This window comes from Palaemon carinicauda, chromosome 1 (genome assembly GCF_036898095.1).
Source record: "Palaemon carinicauda isolate YSFRI2023 chromosome 1, ASM3689809v2, whole genome shotgun sequence".
NCBI lineage: Eukaryota > Metazoa > Arthropoda > Malacostraca > Decapoda > Palaemonidae > Palaemon > Palaemon carinicauda.
In genome coordinates, this window is record NC_090725.1 from 134975985 (window position 1) to 134995754 (window position 19770).

Consider the following 19770-nt stretch of genomic DNA (forward strand, 5'->3'; position numbering starts at 1 on the left):
TCTAAGGACGAGAAGATCTTTGCTCCTCCTAACTGAGCCAAAACATCGTTTATTACAGGCATGGGCATCCTATCAAGAACTGTGTTCGCATTCAACTTGCGATAATCAATCACTAATCTGTAACTTCCATCTTTCTTTGGAATCAACAACATGGGAGATCTAAGGACGAGAAGATCTTTGCTCCTCCTAACTGAGCCAAAACATCGTTTATTACAGGCATGGGCATCCTATCAGGAACTGTGTTCGCATTCAACTTGCGATAATCAATCACTAATCTGTAACTTCCATCTTTCTTTGGAATCAACAACATGGGAGAATTATAAGGTGATTTAGAGGGTATGACCACTCCTTCTTCTTTCATTTCTTCTATCATTTTATCTACTATTGGACGTTGGCTGATAGGTAATTTATAATTAGGTATGAAAAAGGGTTTGGCTCCATCATCTAGGATTATCTTATGTCTTAACACCTCAGTCCTACCTAACCTATCACCCGTAATTGCTATGCCCTGCCTATATTTATTTAAGGTTTCTATTAACCTTTTTCGGTACTCAGGAAAATCGGTGTTATCTATCTCCCTATCTATTCCTGCATCAATGTTTCCTATGGCAAAGAATGCTTCCTCCTCTAACGGAATCATTTTATGTGTAACTTCTATTCCTGTACAAAATTCTGTACCCGCTAACAAATGGAGTCTTTTATCAGAATAATTCATGACATAAGTAGTACAGGCTAATCCCTCCATCTGAACTAATGAGTTATCCATTCTGACATATTCTGGTAATCCTTCTGGGGTCAAGATTACATCATTATTTGTGTGTAGGCGGGTTATCAAATATACTCTAGTAAGAGTATTGGGCAGTAGTACTACATCTCTAGCTAGCCTAAATCTTATTTTGTTTGCATCTGCTGTGCTGATCAGACTTATTTCCCCAGTTTGTACTTGAGTACAAAAACATGAATCTTCATCTCCTCCTTTTTGAGATTCTGTTTCTCTTAAGTGTCTTAATTCTTGTGAATTCAATGTGCCTAGCAGCAAAACTTCTTGGAATTCCCTTTTATCTATTCTCTCAGATTCTCTGTCGACATTTTCCTCCTTAGTATGTGTGCTGCCTTTACAAGAAGTAATTTCTCCCTTTCTGGGTGCAATTGCTAAATTCTCTTCTTTCTCCCTTTCTTCTGATTTTACTTTGATTTCCCTTTCTCTTTCTGAACCGGAGTGTGTTTCAACTATCGAAGCGGTCCCCTGCAAATTGGCCAAATTTGTAGTGGACTTGTCATCAACAAGTTGGAAACAGACTTCCTGATTATTTCCCTTTAGAACTAATCTTCTGTCTTGACAATCAAAAACTATGCCAAAATCTTGCATTGTTGCAAAAGAAATCAAAGCTCGAGCGGGAAATGCTACTTCTTGCAAAACCAAAAATGGCACTTGACACTTCTTCTCTAGCAATTCAATGTTTAAATCTATGGCTCCTACATTGTTAAGCTGATTGCCAGTTATCCCCTGAATTAATGTATCCTCACTCCTAATTGCAGAAATAGGTATATTCAAATAATCAGTTAAGGTATGGAGCCCTATGAGATTTACAGTACTTCCTGAATCTAACAAACTAAGACATTCTTTACCTTCTATCTTGATATTTGTCTTGGGTAATGATTGCTGTCGGAAGGATAAATATGTTGCTGGCAACGTGGATGTACCTCCGCTACCTGCAACATCCTTCCATTCTTTGGTTTCCCTATTTCCTGGACTCCTATCCTGCTCTTCTAGTCACTTTCTGTTACCTTGTTTTTCTTCGGAGTAATTAGTAGGGTTTGAGTTATCCCTTGCCTGTGCCTGAGGAGTATTTTCGGAGGGTTTATTATGTTTCTTACCTTGGTACCAACATTCTTGGTCTGTGTGACCTCCTCTTTGACAATACTGGCAATACCTATTCTTTGGTCTAGCTCCCTTATGATGATAATTCCCTCTAGATTTATATGTTTCATTATAATTTCCTCTGTTTGGTTCATTTGACTTGTAAGGGGGCTGTTTATTTTGATAATTTTTATGGTAATATTTATTCCTACCGGTCTCGTTATTTTTATCTTCCCTGTAATTCTGATACCTTCTTTGCTTGGTATTTGCCGAAAAAGTGACCTCTTCAATTTGGGTCTCGTTTTTCTGGATGATTTCCTGGATTTGGCTCAACGTTTTTGTGAGCTTCTGGGCAGGATCTAACTTTAGGTCCTTGAAAGCCTTCCTTTCCCTTTCACCAAAGGCTGCATACAATGTACCGTAGGCCATATAAGTCAAAATTTCATCTAAATCCACCAGTTGGTTATTATCCTCACTAAACTGCATTCTGTCTCCTACCGTGATTGTGGGTAATGACAAAATGTCTTCCTTAACTACTCCTAAATGATTCAGAACCTGGGTATACAAACTAGGCATGGAATCACCTTCAAATTTAGCCGAGTTAAACCTATACAAGTTCAACAACCGATCGGTCTCCTTGGCCGATCACCACAATAGTCTGCATTCCTCCTTGAACTCGTTGAAAGTGGTAATTTTTTCAAGGGCCTTACCGTTTAATGTAGGATGAGCATCCCCTACGTCTACGTTGACTAACAACATTGCCTGTTTAATTTTTGCAACATCGTCAGTTATTTTAAAACTAGCGATCCTATTCTCTGTGTCCGCTAACCACTTATCTACACTGTATTTCTCTAACCTTTGTTTGTCGGGATTATCCCTACTTACATTTCCACAAAACCGTGTGGTTTGTGTGATCAGCCCAGCGGAATTCATATCGGCAATATTTGCTCTTACAGGACTCGAACTTCGGTTTCTAGTCAGATTTTGACGTCTTCCTACACTAGCACTTCGCGACCGTCTGTCTGCAGTTAATCTCAAGTCGTATTGATATTGTGTAAGTCTTTGGAAAATATTGTCAAGACTCATATCACACTTAAAAAAAAAAAAGGAAAAATTAAAACACCAAAATTTTCTTACGAGAGACAAATGCCCTAACTTCCTATTCTATAGAGAAACAGTATTTATACAAAACAAGAGAGCGAACGAAACATGCAAACTACTCACATATCCATTGGTTCACGACTCCTTAGGTTTCCCTCTATTTTCTTGAGATTATGTTTTGTCTTTCTTCGACACTTAAAAGGGGGTTTCAGCACTTTCCTGAAATAAAGCCAGTATTAGTTCAAACTTAATACAACACGGCACAGTATCCCTTAACGATGCCACCATTTGTGATGATGTCCTTGATTTTTCTTGAAATAACTTCTTAATTAGTCTAGTATCTTACCTCTTCCTTTAGTTTAATATTAATTGAATTTTCTCTCAGGAGTTTACATAAGCAAAGTTACGTGGGTGAGGGATACGAATGCTGGTTTCTTTCTTTACTAGACATAAAAAGGGGTTTGAACAGGCACTTACAAGCAGTCAAAAACAAAAGCGTGGTTTCTACATTAACACTTAGTGATGAACTCAGACGTCTTGACACTGGCTGGAGAATTTGGTGAATCCTGGTTTAGTTAGGCCTAACGTCAATCATAGACCTACTGTCGTCGCTGAAGTATGAGCCTTCGTCAGGTGTTGGGAAGGCTGGCGCGAAGTTCTAGACACGCCTTGGTCACTCGGGGACGTCACGCCTCTCGGTCGCTCTGGGACGTCTCGCCAAATACACTCACAGACACTCAGGTGCGGGCGTAGTAACTTTGTTCGTCGTCCTTCGTTCTCAGGGGTAATTGTTCCCCTGTAATTTCTCGGCTGCTTTAGTATTCTACGTAATCGCCGTCCCTCAATTTGGTATAGGCAGCCGCCACGTGTTGTTCGTCAAGGAGACCCGGCAGGTTAAGTAGGTCGTTAGACCTATTATACAGAGCGACTACTAGGAAGAGAGAGAGATGCCGTCTTCTCGTTGCTTATATATGGTCGTCCTGGGCATGTCAAGCTATCCTTAATCACGTGACTTTTTCCCGGCTTCCACGTCTCATTCGTCTATGTTCCGTTCGACATTCAAGAACGGATCCTGTCGTTTGGGGGGTTGTTTACGGGAAAGAACCCTGGAATCAGCGAAATTAGTTGAAAACATCCTACCTAACTCTCGTTCACTCTCCTGTCTCTCCACAATTCTTTCTATATCGTTACAATTACTACTAACTGCATTTGTCTCCCCATTTCTTATTAATTAACAAAACCCACAAATAAAGACACCAATAACATACATAAACCTTCTGCATATGAAATTTATTCAAAAATAAGCATCTGTCTGACATACCTCCATTTCTATCACTCCAATATGGCCAGTGAAGAATGGCCCAGTATACAGTATACAGAATACAGTATACAGTATTTATCAGTTGAAAATGCTTCTGTGATTCAATTGTACATGACTGTAAGAATGATTGATCGCCACCTCTCTTCTAAATTTAACGTGCTTTAGGAGAAATTCCTTTTAACCAATAGCCTATATGTGTATAGTATATATATATATATATATATATATATATATATATATATATATATATATATATCATAGGGTTATTCTGAACAATCTCCTTTATATAATAAAGAGCAAGTGTATGTCTATATATATATATATATATATATATATATATATATATATGTGTGTGTGTGTGTGTGTGTGTGTGTGTATAGACAAACACTTGCTCTTTATTATATAAGGGATATTGTCCAGAATAACCCTATGATATATATACTATACACATATAGGCTATTCGGTAAAAGAAATTTCTTATTTAATAAAGGGCAAGTGTTTGTCTATATACATTATATATATATATATATATATATATATATATATATATATATATATATAGAGTATATTCACGTGCAGGTTTCCCAGTTCCTCAGGTAGGAGGCGAGGAGTAGTCATACCATCCTTTTGAGCTAGGAATGTGGGGAGGGGGGTTAACCTAACGTCATCAGTAGCCACTAGCTTGGGTGGAGAGTGGCCTTAGATGATGACCATATAGCCTTTGTATGTATGTGTATATATATATATATATATATATATATATATATATTTACACACACACACACACATATATATATATATATATATATATATATATATATATATATATATATGTGTGTGTGTGTGTGTGTGTATACATGTCCTGTCTCTTCCACATTGTCAATGCTATCCTTGGGCAGCCTTTAAACCTTAAACCTGTTGCCGTCGTTGTAGGTCTTTGGAGCCGTAAGGATCTCCCACACCTCACTCGGTGTTGTCCCAACACATTGGAATCAGACCTGAAAAATATCATCATTTTATTTTAAATATTAATTATACTTATCAAATAGAACATTTCCTAAATAAGGTATATTTTCAATCAAATCTCCCATCTATAATAAAAGAGCAATTGTATGACATATATATATACAGTATATATATACATATATATATATATATATATATATATATATATATATATATATATATATATATATATATATATATATATATATATATATTTCATTCATATATTCTAATACCATTACTACCTCCAGATAAACGCAAATTAGGGTTTCGCCCTCACCAAAGGGCTCATCAGGTGGGTTTTGCCTACTTCCTTTTTAGCAGGCTTGGTTCCCACGACCCTCATTCCCTCCCTTTTTTTCTATCATCATCTCAACAATTCAAAATTCATCAGTAAAATGTCTTATGATAATTAATAATAAATGCTGAAGAAGAGAAACAAATTGAAGCATCAGTATCAGCCGGGCGGTTAAGCCAGGCGTCATTATTGGCCGGGCGGTTAAGCCAAGCATCATCATTGGCAGGGAGGTTAAGCCAAGCGTCATTATTGGCCGGGCAGTTAAGCCAAGCGCCATTATTGGCCGGGCGGTTAAGCCAAGCGTCATCATTGGCCGGACGGTTAAGCCAAGCGTCATCATTGGCCTGGAGGTTAAGCCAGGCATCATCATTGGCCGGACGGTTAAGCCAAGCGTCAGTATGTGCCGGGCAGTTAAGCCAAGCGTCATCATTGGCCTGGCGGCTAAGCCAAGCGTCATCATTGGCCGGACGGTTAAGCCAGGCGTCATTATTGGCCGGGCGGTTAAGCCAGGCGTCATTATTGGCCGGGCGGTTAAGCCAAGCATCATCATTGGCAGGGAGGTTAAGCCAAGCGTCATTATTGGCCGGGCAGTTAAGCCAAGCGTCATCATTGGCCTGGCGGTTAAGCCAAGCGTCATCATTGGCCGGACGGTTAAGCCAAGCGTCATCATTGGCCGGGCGATTAAGCCAAGCGTCATCATTGGCCGGGCGGTTAAGCCAAGCGTCATCATTGGCCGGGCGGTTAAGCCAAGCGTCAGTATGTGCCGGACGGTTAAGCCAAGCGTCATCATTGGCCGGGCGGTTAAGCCAAGCGTCATCATTGGCCGGGCGGTTAAGCCAAGCGTCATCATTGGCCGGGCGGTTAAGCCAAGCGTCATCATTGGCCGGGCGGTTAAGCCAAGCGTCAGTATGTGCCGGGTGGTTAAGCCAAGCGTCATCATTGGCCGGGCGGTTAAGCCAAGCGTCATCATTGGCCGGGCGGTTAAGCCAAGCGTCAGTATGTGCCGGGCGGTTAAGCCAAGCGTCATCATTGGCCGGGCGGTTAAGCCAAGCGTCATCATTGGCCGGGCGGTTAAGCCAAGCGTCAGTATGTGCCGGGCGGTTAAGCCAAGCGTCATCATTGGCCGGGCGGTTAAGCCAAGCGTCATCATTGGCCGGGCGGTTAAGCCAAGCGTCAGTATGTGCCGGGCGGTTAAGCCAAGCGTCATCATTGGCCGGGCGGTTAAGCCAAGCGTCAGTATGTGCCGGGTGGTTAAGCCAAGCGTCATCATTGGCCGGGCGGTTAAGCCAAGCGTCATCATTGGCCGGGCGGTTAAGCCAAGCGTCAGTATGTGCCGGGCAGTTAAGCCAAGCGTCATCATTGGCCGGGCGGTTAAGCCAAGCGTCAGTATGTGCCGGGCGGTTAAGCCAAGCGTCATCATTGGCCGGGCGGTTAAGCCAAGCGTCATCATTGGCCGGGCGGTTAAGCCAAGCGTCAGTATGTGCCGGGCGGTTAAGCCAAGCGTCATCATTGGCCGGGCGGTTAAGCCAAGCGTCATCATTGGCCGGGCGGTTAAGCCAAGCGTCAGTATGTGCCGGGCGGTTAAGCCAAGCGTCATCATTGGCCGGGCGGTTAAGCCAAGCGTCATCATTGGCCGGGCGGTTAAGCCAAGCGTCAGTATGTGCCGGGCGGTTAAGCCAAGCGTTATCATTGGCCGGGCGGTTAAGCCAAGCGTCAGTATGTGCCGGGCGGTTAAGCCAAGCGTCATCATTGGCCGGGCGGTTATGCCAAGCATCATCTTTGGCCGGGCGTCATCATTGGCCGGGCGGTTAAGCCAAGCGTCATCATTGGCCGGACGGTTAAGCCAAGCGTCATCATTGGCCGGGCGGTTAAGCCAAGCGTCATCATTGGCCGGGCGGTTAAGCCAAGCATCAGTATGTGCCGGGCGGTTAACCCAAGCGTCATCATTGGCCGGGCGGTTAAGCCAAGCGTCAGTATGTGCCGGGCGGTTAAGTCAAACGTCATCATTGGCCGGGCGGTTAAGCCAAGCGTCATCATTGGCCGGGCGGTTAAGCCAAGCGTCATCGTTGGCCGGGCGGTTAAGCCAAGCGTCAGTATGTGCCGGGTGGTTAAGCCAAGCGTCATCATTGGCCGGGCGGTTAAGCCAAGCGTCATTATTGGCCGGGCGGTTAAGCCAAGCGTCATTATTGGCCGGGCGGTTAAGCCAAGCGTCATCTTTGGCCGGGCGGTTAAGCCAAGCGTCATCATTGGCCGGGCGGTTAAGCCAAGCGTCATCATTGGCCGGGCGGTTAAGCCAAGCGTCATCATTGGCCAGGCGGTTAAGCCAAGTGTCATCATTGGCCGGGCGGTTAAGCCAAGCATCATCATTGGCCGGGCGGTTAAGCCAAGCGTCATCTTTGGCCGGGCGGTTAAGCCAAGCGTCATCATTGGCCGGGCGGTTAAGCCAAGCGTCAGTATGTGCCGGGCAGTTAAGCCAAGCGTCATCTTTTGCCGGGTGGTTAAGCCAAGCGTCATCATTGGCCGGGCGGTTAAGCCAAGTGTCATCATTGGCCGGGCGGTTAAGCCAAGCGTCATCATTGGCCGGGCGGTTAAGCCTAGCATCATCTTTGGCCGGGTGGTTAAGCCAAGCGTCATCATTGGCCGGGCGGTTAAGCCAAGCGTCATCATTGGCTGGGCGGCTAAGCCAAGCGTCATCATTGGTCGGACGGTTAAGCCGACCGTCAGTATGTGCCGGGCGGTTAAGCCAAGCATCATTATTGGCCGGGCGGTGAAGCCTAGCGTCATCATTGGCCGGGCGGTGAAGCCTAGCGTCATAATTGGCTGGGCGGTTAAGCCAAGCGTCAGTATGTGCCGGGCGGTTAAGCCAAGCGTCATCATTGGCTGGGCGGCTAAGCCTAGCGTCATCATTGGCCGGGCGGTGAAGCCTAGCGTCATAATTGGCTGGGCGGTTAAGCCAAGCGTCAGTATGTGCCGGGCGGTTAAGCCAAGCGTCATCATTGGCTGGGCGGCTAAGCCAAGCGTCATCATTGGCCGGGTGGTGAACCCAAGCGTCATCATTTGCCGGGCGGTTAAGCCAAGCGTCATCTTTGGCCGGGCGGTTAAGCCAAGCGTCATCATTGGTCGGACGGTTAAGCCAACCGTCAGTATGTGCCGGGCGGTTAAGCCAAGCATCATTATTGGCCGGGCGGTGAAGCCTAGCGTCATCATTGGCCGGGCGGTGAAGCCTAGCGTCATAATTGGCTGGGCGGTTAAGCCAAGCGTCAGTATGTGCCGGGCGGTTAAGCCAAGCGTCATCATTGGCTGGGCGGCTAAGCCTAGCGTCATCATTGGCCGGGCGGTGAAGCCTAGCGTCATAATTGGCTGGGCGGTTAAGCCAAGCGTCAGTATGTGCCGGGCGGTTAAGCCAAGCGTCATCATTGGCTGGGCGGCTAAGCCAAGCGTCATCATTGGCCGGGTGGTGAACCCAAGCGTCATCATTTGCCGGGCGGTTAAGCCAAGCGTCATTTTTGGCCGGGCGGTTAAGCCAAGCGTCATCATTGGTCGGGCGGTTAAGCCAACCGTCAGTATGTGCCGGGGGGTTAAGCCAAGCATCATTATTGGCCGGGCGGTTAAGCCAAGCGTCATCATTGGCCGGGCGGTGAAGCCTAGCGTCATAATTTGCCGGGCGGTTAAGCCAAGCATCATCATTGGCCGGGCGGTTAAGCCAAGCGTCATCATTGGCCGGGCGGTTAAGCCAAGCGTCATCTTTTGCCGGGTGGTTAAGCCAAGCGTCATCATTGGCCGGGCGGTTAAGCCAAGTGTCATCATTGGCCGGGCGGTTAAGCCAAGCGTCATCATTGGCCGGGCGGTTAAGCCTAGCATCATCTTTGGCCGGGTGGTTAAGCCAAGCGTCATCATTGGTCGGACGGTTAAGCCAAGCGTCAGTATGTGCCGGGCGGTTAAGCCAAGCGTCATCATTGGCCGGGCGGTTAAGCCAAGCGTCAGTATGTGCCGGGCGGTTAAGCCAAGCGTCATCATTGGCCGGGCGGTTAAGCCAAGCGTCATCTTTGGCCGGGCGGTTAAGCCAAGCGTCATCATTGGTCGGACGGTTAAGCCAACCGTCAGTATGTGCCGGGCGGTTAAGCCAAGCATCATTATTGGCCGGGCGGTGAAGCCTAGCGTCATCATTGGCCGGGCGGTGAAGCCTAGCGTCATAATTGGCTGGGCGGTTAAGCCAAGCGTCAGTATGTGCCGGGCGGTTAAGCCAAGCGTCATCATTGGTCGGGCGGTTAAGCCAACCGTCAGTATGTGCCGGGGGGTTAAGCCAAGCATCATTATTGGCCGGGCGGTGAAGCCAAGCGTCATCATTGGCCGGGCGGTTAAGCCAAGCGTCATCATTGGCCGGGCGGTTAAGCCTAGCATCATCTTTGGCCGGGTGGTTAAGCCAAGCGTCATCATTGGCCGGGCGGTTAAGCCAAGTGTCATCATTGGCCGGGCGGTTAAGCCAAGCGTCATCATTGGCCGGGCGGTTAAGCCTAGCATCATCTTTGGCCGGGTGGTTAAGCCAAGCGTCATCATTGGTCGGACGGTTAAGCCAAGCGTCAGTATGTGCCGGGCGGTTAAGCCAAGCGTCATCATTGGCCGGGCGGTTAAGCCAAGCGTCATCGTTGGCCGGGCGGTTAAGCCAAGCGTCATCATTGGCCGGGCGGTTAAGCCAAGCGTCATCTTTGGCTGGGCGGTTAAGCCAAGCGTCATCATTGGTCGGACGGTTAAGCCAACCGTCAGTATGTGCCGGGCGGTTAAGCCAAGCATCATTATTGGCCGGGCGGTGAAGCCAAGCGTCATCATTGGCCGGGCGGTGAAGCCTAGCGTCATAATTTGCCGGGCGGTTAAGCCAAGCATCATCATTGGCCGGGCGGTTAAGCCAAGCGTCATCATTGGCCGGGCGGTGAAGCCTAGCGTCATAATTGGCTGGGCGGTTAAGCCAAGCGTCAGTATGTGCCGGGCGGTTAAGCCAAGCGTCATCATTGGTCGGGCAGTTAAGCCAACCGTCAGTATGTGCCGGGGGGTTAAGCCAAGCATCATTATTGGCCGGGCGGTGAAGCCAAGCGTCATCATTGGCCGGGCGGTGAAGCCTAGCGTCATAATTTGCCGGGCGGTTAAGCCAAGCATCATCATTGGCCGGGCGGTTAAGCCAAGCGTCATCATTGGCCGGGCGGTTAAGCCAAGCGTCATCTTTTGCCGGGTGGTTAAGCCAAGCGTCATCATTGGCCGGGCGGTTAAGCCAAGTGTCATCATTGGCCGGGCGGTTAAGCCAAGCGTCATCATTGGCCGGGCGGTTAAGCCTAGCATCATCTTTGGCCGGGTGGTTAAGCCAAGCGTCATCATTGGCCGGGCGGTTAAGCCAAGCGTCATCATTGGCTGGGCGGCTAAGCCAAGCGTCATCATTGGCCGGGTGGTGAACCCAAGCGTCATCATTGGCCGGGCGGTTAAGCCAAGCGTCATCTTTGGCCGGGCGGTTAAGCCAAGCGTCATCATTGGTCGGACGGTTAAGCCAACCGTCAGTATGTGCCGGGCGGTTAAGCCAAGCATCTTAATTGGCCGGGCGGTGAAGCCAAGCGTCATCATTGGCCGGGCGGTGAAGCCTAGCGTCATAATTGGCTGGGCGGTTAAGCCAAGCGTCAGTATGTGCCGGGCGGTTAAGCCAAGCGTCATCATTGGTCGGGCGGTTAAGCCAACCGTCAGTATGTGCCGGGGGGTTAAGCCAAGCATCATTATTGGCCGGGCGGTGAAGCCAAGCGTCATCATTGGCCGGGCGGTGAAGCCTAGCGTCATAATTTGCCGGGCGGTTAAGCCAAGCATCATCATTGGCCGGGCGGTTAAGCCAAGCGTCATCATTGGCCGGGCGGTTAAGCCAAGCGTCATCATTGGCCGAGCGGCTAAGCCAAGCGTCATCATTGGCCGGGCGGTTAAGCCAAGCGTCATCATTGGCCGGGCGGTTAAGCCAAGCGTCATCATTGGCCGGGCGGTTAAGCCAAGCGTCATTATCGGCCGGGCGGTTAAGCCTAAGGTCATCATTGGCCGGTTAAGCCAAGCGTCATCATTTGCCGGGCGGTTAAGCCAAGCGTCATCATTTGCCGGGCGGTTAAGCCAAGCGTCATCATTGGCCGGGTGGTTAAGCCAAGCGTCAGTATGTGCCGGGCGGTTAAGCCAAGCGTCATTATTGGCCGGGCGGTGAAGCCAAGCGTCATCATTGGCCGGGCGGTTAAGCCTAGCGTCATCATCGGCCGGGCGGTTAAGCCAAGCGTCATCATCGGCCGGGCGGTTAAGCCAAGCGTCATCATCGGCCGGGCGGTTAAGCCAAGCGTCATCATCGGCCGGGCGGTTAAGCCAAGCGTCATCATCGGCCGGGCGGTTAAGCCAAGCGTCATTATTGGCCGGGCGGTGAAGCCAAGCGTCATCATTTGCCGGGCGGTTAAGCTAAGCGTCATCATTTGCCGGGTGGTTAAGCCAACCGTCATCATTGGCCGGGCGGTTAAGCCAAGCGTCAGTATGTGCTGGGCGGTTAAGCCAAGTGTCAGTATGTGCTGGGCGGTTAAGCCAAGTGTCATCATTGGCCGGGCGGTGAAGCCTAGCGTCATAATTTGCCGGGCGGTTAAGCCAAGCATCATCATTGGCCGGGCGGTTAAGCCAAGCGTCATCATTGGCCGGGCGGTTAAGCCAAGCGTCATCTTTTGCCGGGTGGTTAAGCCAAGCGTCATCATTGGCCGGGCGGTTAAGCCAAGTGTCATCATTGGCCGGGCGGTTAAGCCAAGCGTCATCATTGGCCGGGCGGTTAAGCCTAGCATCATCTTTGGCCGGGTGGTTAAGCCAAGCGTCATCATTGGTCGGACGGTTAAGCCAAGCGTCAGTATGTGCCGGGCGGTTAAGCCAAGCGTCATCATTGGCCGGGCGGTTAAGCCAAGCGTCAGTATGTGCCGGGCGGTTAAGCCAAGCGTCATCATTGGCCGGGCGGTTAAGCCAAGCGTCATCTTTGGCCGGGCGGTTAAGCCAAGCGTCATCATTGGTCGGACGGTTAAGCCAACCGTCAGTATGTGCCGGGCGGTTAAGCCAAGCATCATTATTGGCCGGGCGGTGAAGCCTAGCGTCATCATTGGCCGGGCGGTGAAGCCTAGCGTCATAATTGGCTGGGCGGTTAAGCCAAGCGTCAGTATGTGCCGGGCGGTTAAGCCAAGCGTCATCATTGGTCGGGCGGTTAAGCCAACCGTCAGTATGTGCCGGGGGGTTAAGCCAAGCATCATTATTGGCCGGGCGGTGAAGCCAAGCGTCATCATTGGCCGGGCGGTTAAGCCAAGCGTCATCATTGGCCGGGCGGTTAAGCCTAGCATCATCTTTGGCCGGGTGGTTAAGCCAAGCGTCATCATTGGCCGGGCGGTTAAGCCAAGTGTCATCATTGGCCGGGCGGTTAAGCCAAGCGTCATCATTGGCCGGGCGGTTAAGCCTAGCATCATCTTTGGCCGGGTGGTTAAGCCAAGCGTCATCATTGGTCGGACGGTTAAGCCAAGCGTCAGTATGTGCCGGGCGGTTAAGCCAAGCGTCATCATTGGCCGGGCGGTTAAGCCAAGCGTCATCGTTGGCCGGGCGGTTAAGCCAAGCGTCATCATTGGCCGGGCGGTTAAGCCAAGCGTCATCTTTGGCTGGGCGGTTAAGCCAAGCGTCATCATTGGTCGGACGGTTAAGCCAACCGTCAGTATGTGCCGGGCGGTTAAGCCAAGCATCATTATTGGCCGGGCGGTGAAGCCAAGCGTCATCATTGGCCGGGCGGTGAAGCCTAGCGTCATAATTTGCCGGGCGGTTAAGCCAAGCATCATCATTGGCCGGGCGGTTAAGCCAAGCGTCATCATTGGCCGGGCGGTGAAGCCTAGCGTCATAATTGGCTGGGCGGTTAAGCCAAGCGTCAGTATGTGCCGGGCGGTTAAGCCAAGCGTCATCATTGGTCGGGCAGTTAAGCCAACCGTCAGTATGTGCCGGGGGGTTAAGCCAAGCATCATTATTGGCCGGGCGGTGAAGCCAAGCGTCATCATTGGCCGGGCGGTGAAGCCTAGCGTCATAATTTGCCGGGCGGTTAAGCCAAGCATCATCATTGGCCGGGCGGTTAAGCCAAGCGTCATCATTGGCCGGGCGGTTAAGCCAAGCGTCATCTTTTGCCGGGTGGTTAAGCCAAGCGTCATCATTGGCCGGGCGGTTAAGCCAAGTGTCATCATTGGCCGGGCGGTTAAGCCAAGCGTCATCATTGGCCGGGCGGTTAAGCCTAGCATCATCTTTGGCCGGGTGGTTAAGCCAAGCGTCATCATTGGCCGGGCGGTTAAGCCAAGCGTCATCATTGGCTGGGCGGCTAAGCCAAGCGTCATCATTGGCCGGGTGGTGAACCCAAGCGTCATCATTGGCCGGGCGGTTAAGCCAAGCGTCATCTTTGGCCGGGCGGTTAAGCCAAGCGTCATCATTGGTCGGACGGTTAAGCCAACCGTCAGTATGTGCCGGGCGGTTAAGCCAAGCATCTTAATTGGCCGGGCGGTGAAGCCAAGCGTCATCATTGGCCGGGCGGTGAAGCCTAGCGTCATAATTGGCTGGGCGGTTAAGCCAAGCGTCAGTATGTGCCGGGCGGTTAAGCCAAGCGTCATCATTGGTCGGGCGGTTAAGCCAACCGTCAGTATGTGCCGGGGGGTTAAGCCAAGCATCATTATTGGCCGGGCGGTGAAGCCAAGCGTCATCATTGGCCGGGCGGTGAAGCCTAGCGTCATAATTTGCCGGGCGGTTAAGCCAAGCATCATCATTGGCCGGGCGGTTAAGCCAAGCGTCATCATTGGCCGGGCGGTTAAGCCAAGCGTCATCATTGGCCGAGCGGCTAAGCCAAGCGTCATCATTGGCCGGGCGGTTAAGCCAAGCGTCATCATTGGCCGGGCGGTTAAGCCAAGCGTCATCATTGGCCGGGCGGTTAAGCCAAGCGTCATTATCGGCCGGGCGGTTAAGCCTAAGGTCATCATTGGCCGGTTAAGCCAAGCGTCATCATTTGCCGGGCGGTTAAGCCAAGCGTCATCATTTGCCGGGCGGTTAAGCCAAGCGTCATCATTGGCCGGGTGGTTAAGCCAAGCGTCAGTATGTGCCGGGCGGTTAAGCCAAGCGTCATTATTGGCCGGGCGGTGAAGCCAAGCGTCATCATTGGCCGGGCGGTTAAGCCTAGCGTCATCATCGGCCGGGCGGTTAAGCCAAGCGTCATCATCGGCCGGGCGGTTAAGCCAAGCGTCATCATCGGCCGGGCGGTTAAGCCAAGCGTCATCATCGGCCGGGCGGTTAAGCCAAGCGTCATCATCGGCCGGGCGGTTAAGCCAAGCGTCATTATTGGCCGGGCGGTGAAGCCAAGCGTCATCATTTGCCGGGCGGTTAAGCTAAGCGTCATCATTTGCCGGGCGGTTAAGCCAACCGTCATCATTGGCCGGGCGGTTAAGCCAAGCGTCAGTATGTGCTGGGCGGTTAAGCCAAGTGTCAGTATGTGCTGGGCGGTTAAGCCAAGTGTCATCATTGGCCGGGCAGTTAAGCCAAGCATCATTATCGCCCCAGAAAACTAAACAATAAAATACTGTTCCTTAAAAAAATATTCCTTTTACAAAATAAAAAAAAAATTCATTCCTTTCACAATAGGAAATAAAAATTTATTCCTTTCCAAATAATTATATATTATTCCTTCCACAAAACTAAAAAAAAAAAGTCACAAAATTATAATCCTAAAAAAAAAAATACATTATCTCTTACCAACAAAAATAGGAATGTGAGGACATCAACTTAATCTCGAGTGCTGCCATTACCAAAACTTCCTCTGCTGCCCTGCCCCCATCCTTTCTTGAACCCTCTCCATCAGCTGCTGCAGCCATTGGATGAGCACTTGTTCAGACAGACCTCGCTTGAAGAAACACAGCTTCCTTCTTCAAGTCTACTGCATAGTAAAAGAAGCCTAGCTCGTTCCCTCTGCAGAGCCGGTCTTCTAGATTATTCCCCCAGAACCACCCGAAGGTTGGTATCCGGAAGAATAGATCCAGATATCCGACCATTTGTACACTTGACAAACGTCCTGTACTTGTTCACCAAGGTACATAGCATACTGGAACGCGCCAGGTTTCTTCCCTCTGCAAAGACTGTTGTCCTCGAGTTTATTATAAGTATCGTAATTCAAGCTGGATATTTAAGCCTTGCATCCCTCAAGCTGGGCAGTCCTTCCAAGCCTCCTCCTTCTAGCTGGGCAGTCAGTCAGTCAGGCCAAAGATCCGGGGGGGGGGGGGGGAAGCATCATCTACTTTTGGAACTGGTGTCTGGAACTTGTCCTGAATAGGTTTAGCACAATTATCTGAAGGTTTGGTCCTGGCAACACTCGGCTAAATCTCCTTTTCCTCACAAAATAAACTGAAATTAAACTTCGATGAAAAATAATTTCAATCAATTCAAAACTCAACAGAATTTTTTTTTTATTATTATTTTATTTAGATTTTTTTTTTTTTTAGATTTTTTAGATTTTTTTTTTTTTAGATTTTTTATTTTTTTTAATTTTTTTTTTTTTTAGATTTTTTATTTTTTTTAATTTTTTTTTTTTTTTTAGATTTTTTATTTTTTTTTAGATTTTTTTATTTTTGGGGGGTTTTTGTTTGTCATATTGTTTTTTTCCATCCCTTCGCTGATCCAAGTATTAATTTAGCGAAGTTTCCTCAGAAGCCCATCGATATGAGTAGCTGCTAATTGAACCTGCTCGATGGTACCACTAATGGTGATGAAATTATTGTTGTTTCGCCATGGGAGCTTTATTAAGCTGACGCCACTCTGCCGGGTGATTTCCGTCAGCGTCCTTCCGTCCACTCCATATATGACTCTGTGGAACTGCCTTGGGACGACCAAGTCGACAGTCACGTGCCCCTCGACGTCATAGTCCCTTGTGGTGTAAACTCCAACCTTTGCACCTTGGAAGATGATATGGCTGCCAGATCCACCGCAGATTGTCGAGTTAAAGAACCCATCTGTACCTCTTCCTGTATGGGGTGAGGAAGAAACCCTTTTATGATTCTCGGGTTCCAGGTCAAAGACGATAGGTTTGCGAGCAGGTTTTTTCTTTGCAATCTTCTCTTCCTTTTGCTTTTCCTCCTTTTCCTTTTGGAGTTTCTGCTCTTCCTGGAGGCAGTTGACAGGGACAGCTCCTTTTGAGGCTAGTAGTCTGCCCAACACCTGACCCAAACCAGATATCCCTCCGTCAGGCTCGTTCTCCAACGCCTCCTTATGTCCGTTGGCAAGCAGGTCCTCTGCCTTAACTACATTGTCTTCCCCTTTTTCATTGACAATGACATCCATTTGGACATCTTCCTTCTGTCCATCCATCTTAACATGCCTTTGGACATCTTCCTTCTGTCCATCCATCTTAACATCCATTTGGACATCTTCCTTCTGTCCATCCATCTTAATATCCTTTTGGACATCTTCCTTCTGTCCATCCATCTTAACATCCATTTGGACATCTTCCTTCTGTCCATCCATCTTAACATCCATCTCGGTCGAGATTTTTAAACCTGATCTTCTAAGTTTCACTTTCCTTATTCCAGGTTTGTTTTCGTCTTTTTTCTTATCTCTCTCTTCAAGTTTCTCCTTGAGTAAAGAGGTGATTTCATTTGCGGCAAGCAGCTCGTCCTTCAGACCAATATTTTCTTTGGTGATTTGGACGATCCTGTTCTCTGCCACTTCCTTACTAGAACTTAAATGGCCGATGCGTTCCTGGAGAGAATCTCTCTCCTTGGCTATGGAAGTCATCGTCTCCTTTAGTTCGCCAATCTCTTCTAGAGCCTTAGACAACTCATCTTCCAGCCTATAGACTTCCTTCTTAACGTCTTTTAACGTCTTTACGAGGCAACTGTAATTTCCCTCATTTGTCAAGTTTTCCATCCTGGCCTCAGTCAGGCTAATTTCCAACCTCTCTTTCTCTGTTGCCATCTCTCTGATAATCTGCATTTGCTTTTCATTTGTCTCATTCAGTTCATCTATTTCTGCCTCAAATACAGATTCCAGGCGATGAATAGAGGCCACCTTTTCACAATCCACTTTTTGTAGTTTCTCGCCGAATTCTAGGTGGTTTTGCTCCATCTCACATAATTTATTTAAATGTTCTTTCTTGAGACATTCTAATTCATCCAAGAGGCATTTGTACCTTTCATTCCAGTTCATATCATTCATCCTTGCCTCAGTTAGGCTCTTTTCAAGTACATTTCTCTCCACTGAAATCTCCCCAATCACTTCGATCTTCTCATGAACTATCTCTTTTAGTTCTCTGTTGTCTTGGCGAGCTTTTTCCAATTGCTCTGTAAGTTCAATGATTTTCTGGTCCTTCTCGGTCATCTCAGTTTGATATTTTCCTAGGACAACTTTTTGATTGAAGATTTCCTTTTTCAGATTTTCGTTTGTTAGTTCCAGGTCGTCATTAATGTTTACCAAATTGTCCATCTCGATTTTCCTATCGATTTGAAGAGCTCCAACGACGTTAGAGAGACGTTGATTCTCTGCTAACAACTCTTCTTTCTCTGCTAAGAATCTCGACTCTACTTCCTTTCTAGAGCTGATTTCCCTTTCCTTCTCGGTCAACTCAGTTTGATATTTTCCTAGGACAACGTTTTGATTGAAGATTTCCTTTTTCAGATTTTCGTTTGTTTGTTCCAGGTCGTCATTAATGTTTGTCAAATTGTCCATCTCGATTTTCCTATCGATTTGAAGAGCTCCAACGACGTTAGAGAGACGTTGATTCTCTGCTAACAACTCTTCTTTCTCTGCTAAGAATCTCGACTCTACTTCCTTTCTAGAGCTGATTTCCCTTTCCTTCTCGGTCAGCTCCGTTTGATATTTTCCTAGGACAACTTTTTGATTGAAGAGTTCCTTTTTCAGATTTTCCTTTGTTAGTTCCAGGTCGTCATTAATGTTTGTCAAATTGTCCATCTCGATTTTCCTATCGATTAGAAGAGCTCCAACGACGTTAGAGAGACGTTGATTCTCTGCTAACAACTCTTCTTTCTCTGCTAAGAATCTCGACTCTACTTCCTTTCTAGAGCTGATTTCCCTTTCCAGGGAAATGATGCGTTCCTCCATTCTCCTCTGAATACTCTCCTCCTCCTCCTCTCTCTTCGGTCCCGTTTCCTCTGATGGTCCTCCTCCCACCTTCTCCTCCATCCCGCCCTCAGAGTTTAGAGGCTTCGAAGTCCTTAGCCAAGAGGTCATCCTATACATTAAGGATCCTTCCTCTTCTGGTTCCATGAAAACCACACCACACACTTTCTTCTGAACTTGAAGATGGCCAGTAGTAGACTGGGACATCTTGTTTGTTCCTCCTTGTTGTAAGCTGCTGAATATTCCTGAAAATCTCTGATTCATTTTGATTCGCTCAAAAAATCTATGTAATAGATGACCATATTGTTCTTCCTCTATCAACTCTATTATGAAAAAAGAATGAATGTAGCCAACAAACGATCCCCGGAGACCCTTTTGGATGCAGATTCCGCCTGAAGACTAAACGGAAAGACAAGAATTATCATTGAAGACTGGAGACGATTTCGTTGGCTCCGAGAAGAACCCTGAACTCCTCAGGGAGGGAAATTCCCCTCTTCTGCTGGGGGGGGGGGGGGGGGGGAGGGGGGGACTAATATCCTCCACTTGTTTTCGTTATTGATTCAAGAAACTCTGTCGTATGATTCTCCTATCTTTCCTTCTTCGGAATATTAGATTTCCGCCATTGAACATTCTCTGTTCATCCTTCCCAAGGAGAAATTCTCCGAAAAGTTTTACAGAAAAAAAAGAAGAAATATAAATCTAGTAACATTGAAACATAATTACATTAATAGATTTTACTGTCATTTTCTTGTGCAACAAATGATGTCTGCTACGTCGATATAGAGTTTCTCTACATTAAAAAAAGATGAAGAAATTGGACATTTTTTTCCAGCTCTTTCGAAACCGAATCGTTTTCGTTCAGCTTCGCCAAGAAATCTCGGAAGGAGGGAAAAATTAGTTTTCGGTCAATGTAAATTTCACACACAAATCTAATATTCCATTATTATTATTATTGTTGTTGTTGTTGTTGTTGTTGTTGTTGTTGTTGTTGTTGTTGTTGGCGGTGATGGTGTCTTAAGATTG

At 47.8% G+C, this 19770-nt stretch overlaps 1 protein-coding gene across 1 annotated transcript; it reads right to left on the minus strand.

The window, feature by feature from the left end:
* Positions 1-16305: 16305 nt before the first annotated feature.
* Positions 16306-19011, minus strand: LOC137614426 (calponin homology domain-containing protein DDB_G0272472-like). Its single transcript, XM_068344269.1, has 2 exons — positions 18370-19011; positions 16306-18033 (listed from the first exon to the last, which is right to left on the minus strand). Exons 1-2 carry the CDS (start codon positions 19009-19011, stop codon positions 16306-16308), a joined length of 2370 nt encoding a protein of 789 aa, XP_068200370.1.
* Between the last annotated feature and the right edge of the window lie 759 nt (positions 19012-19770).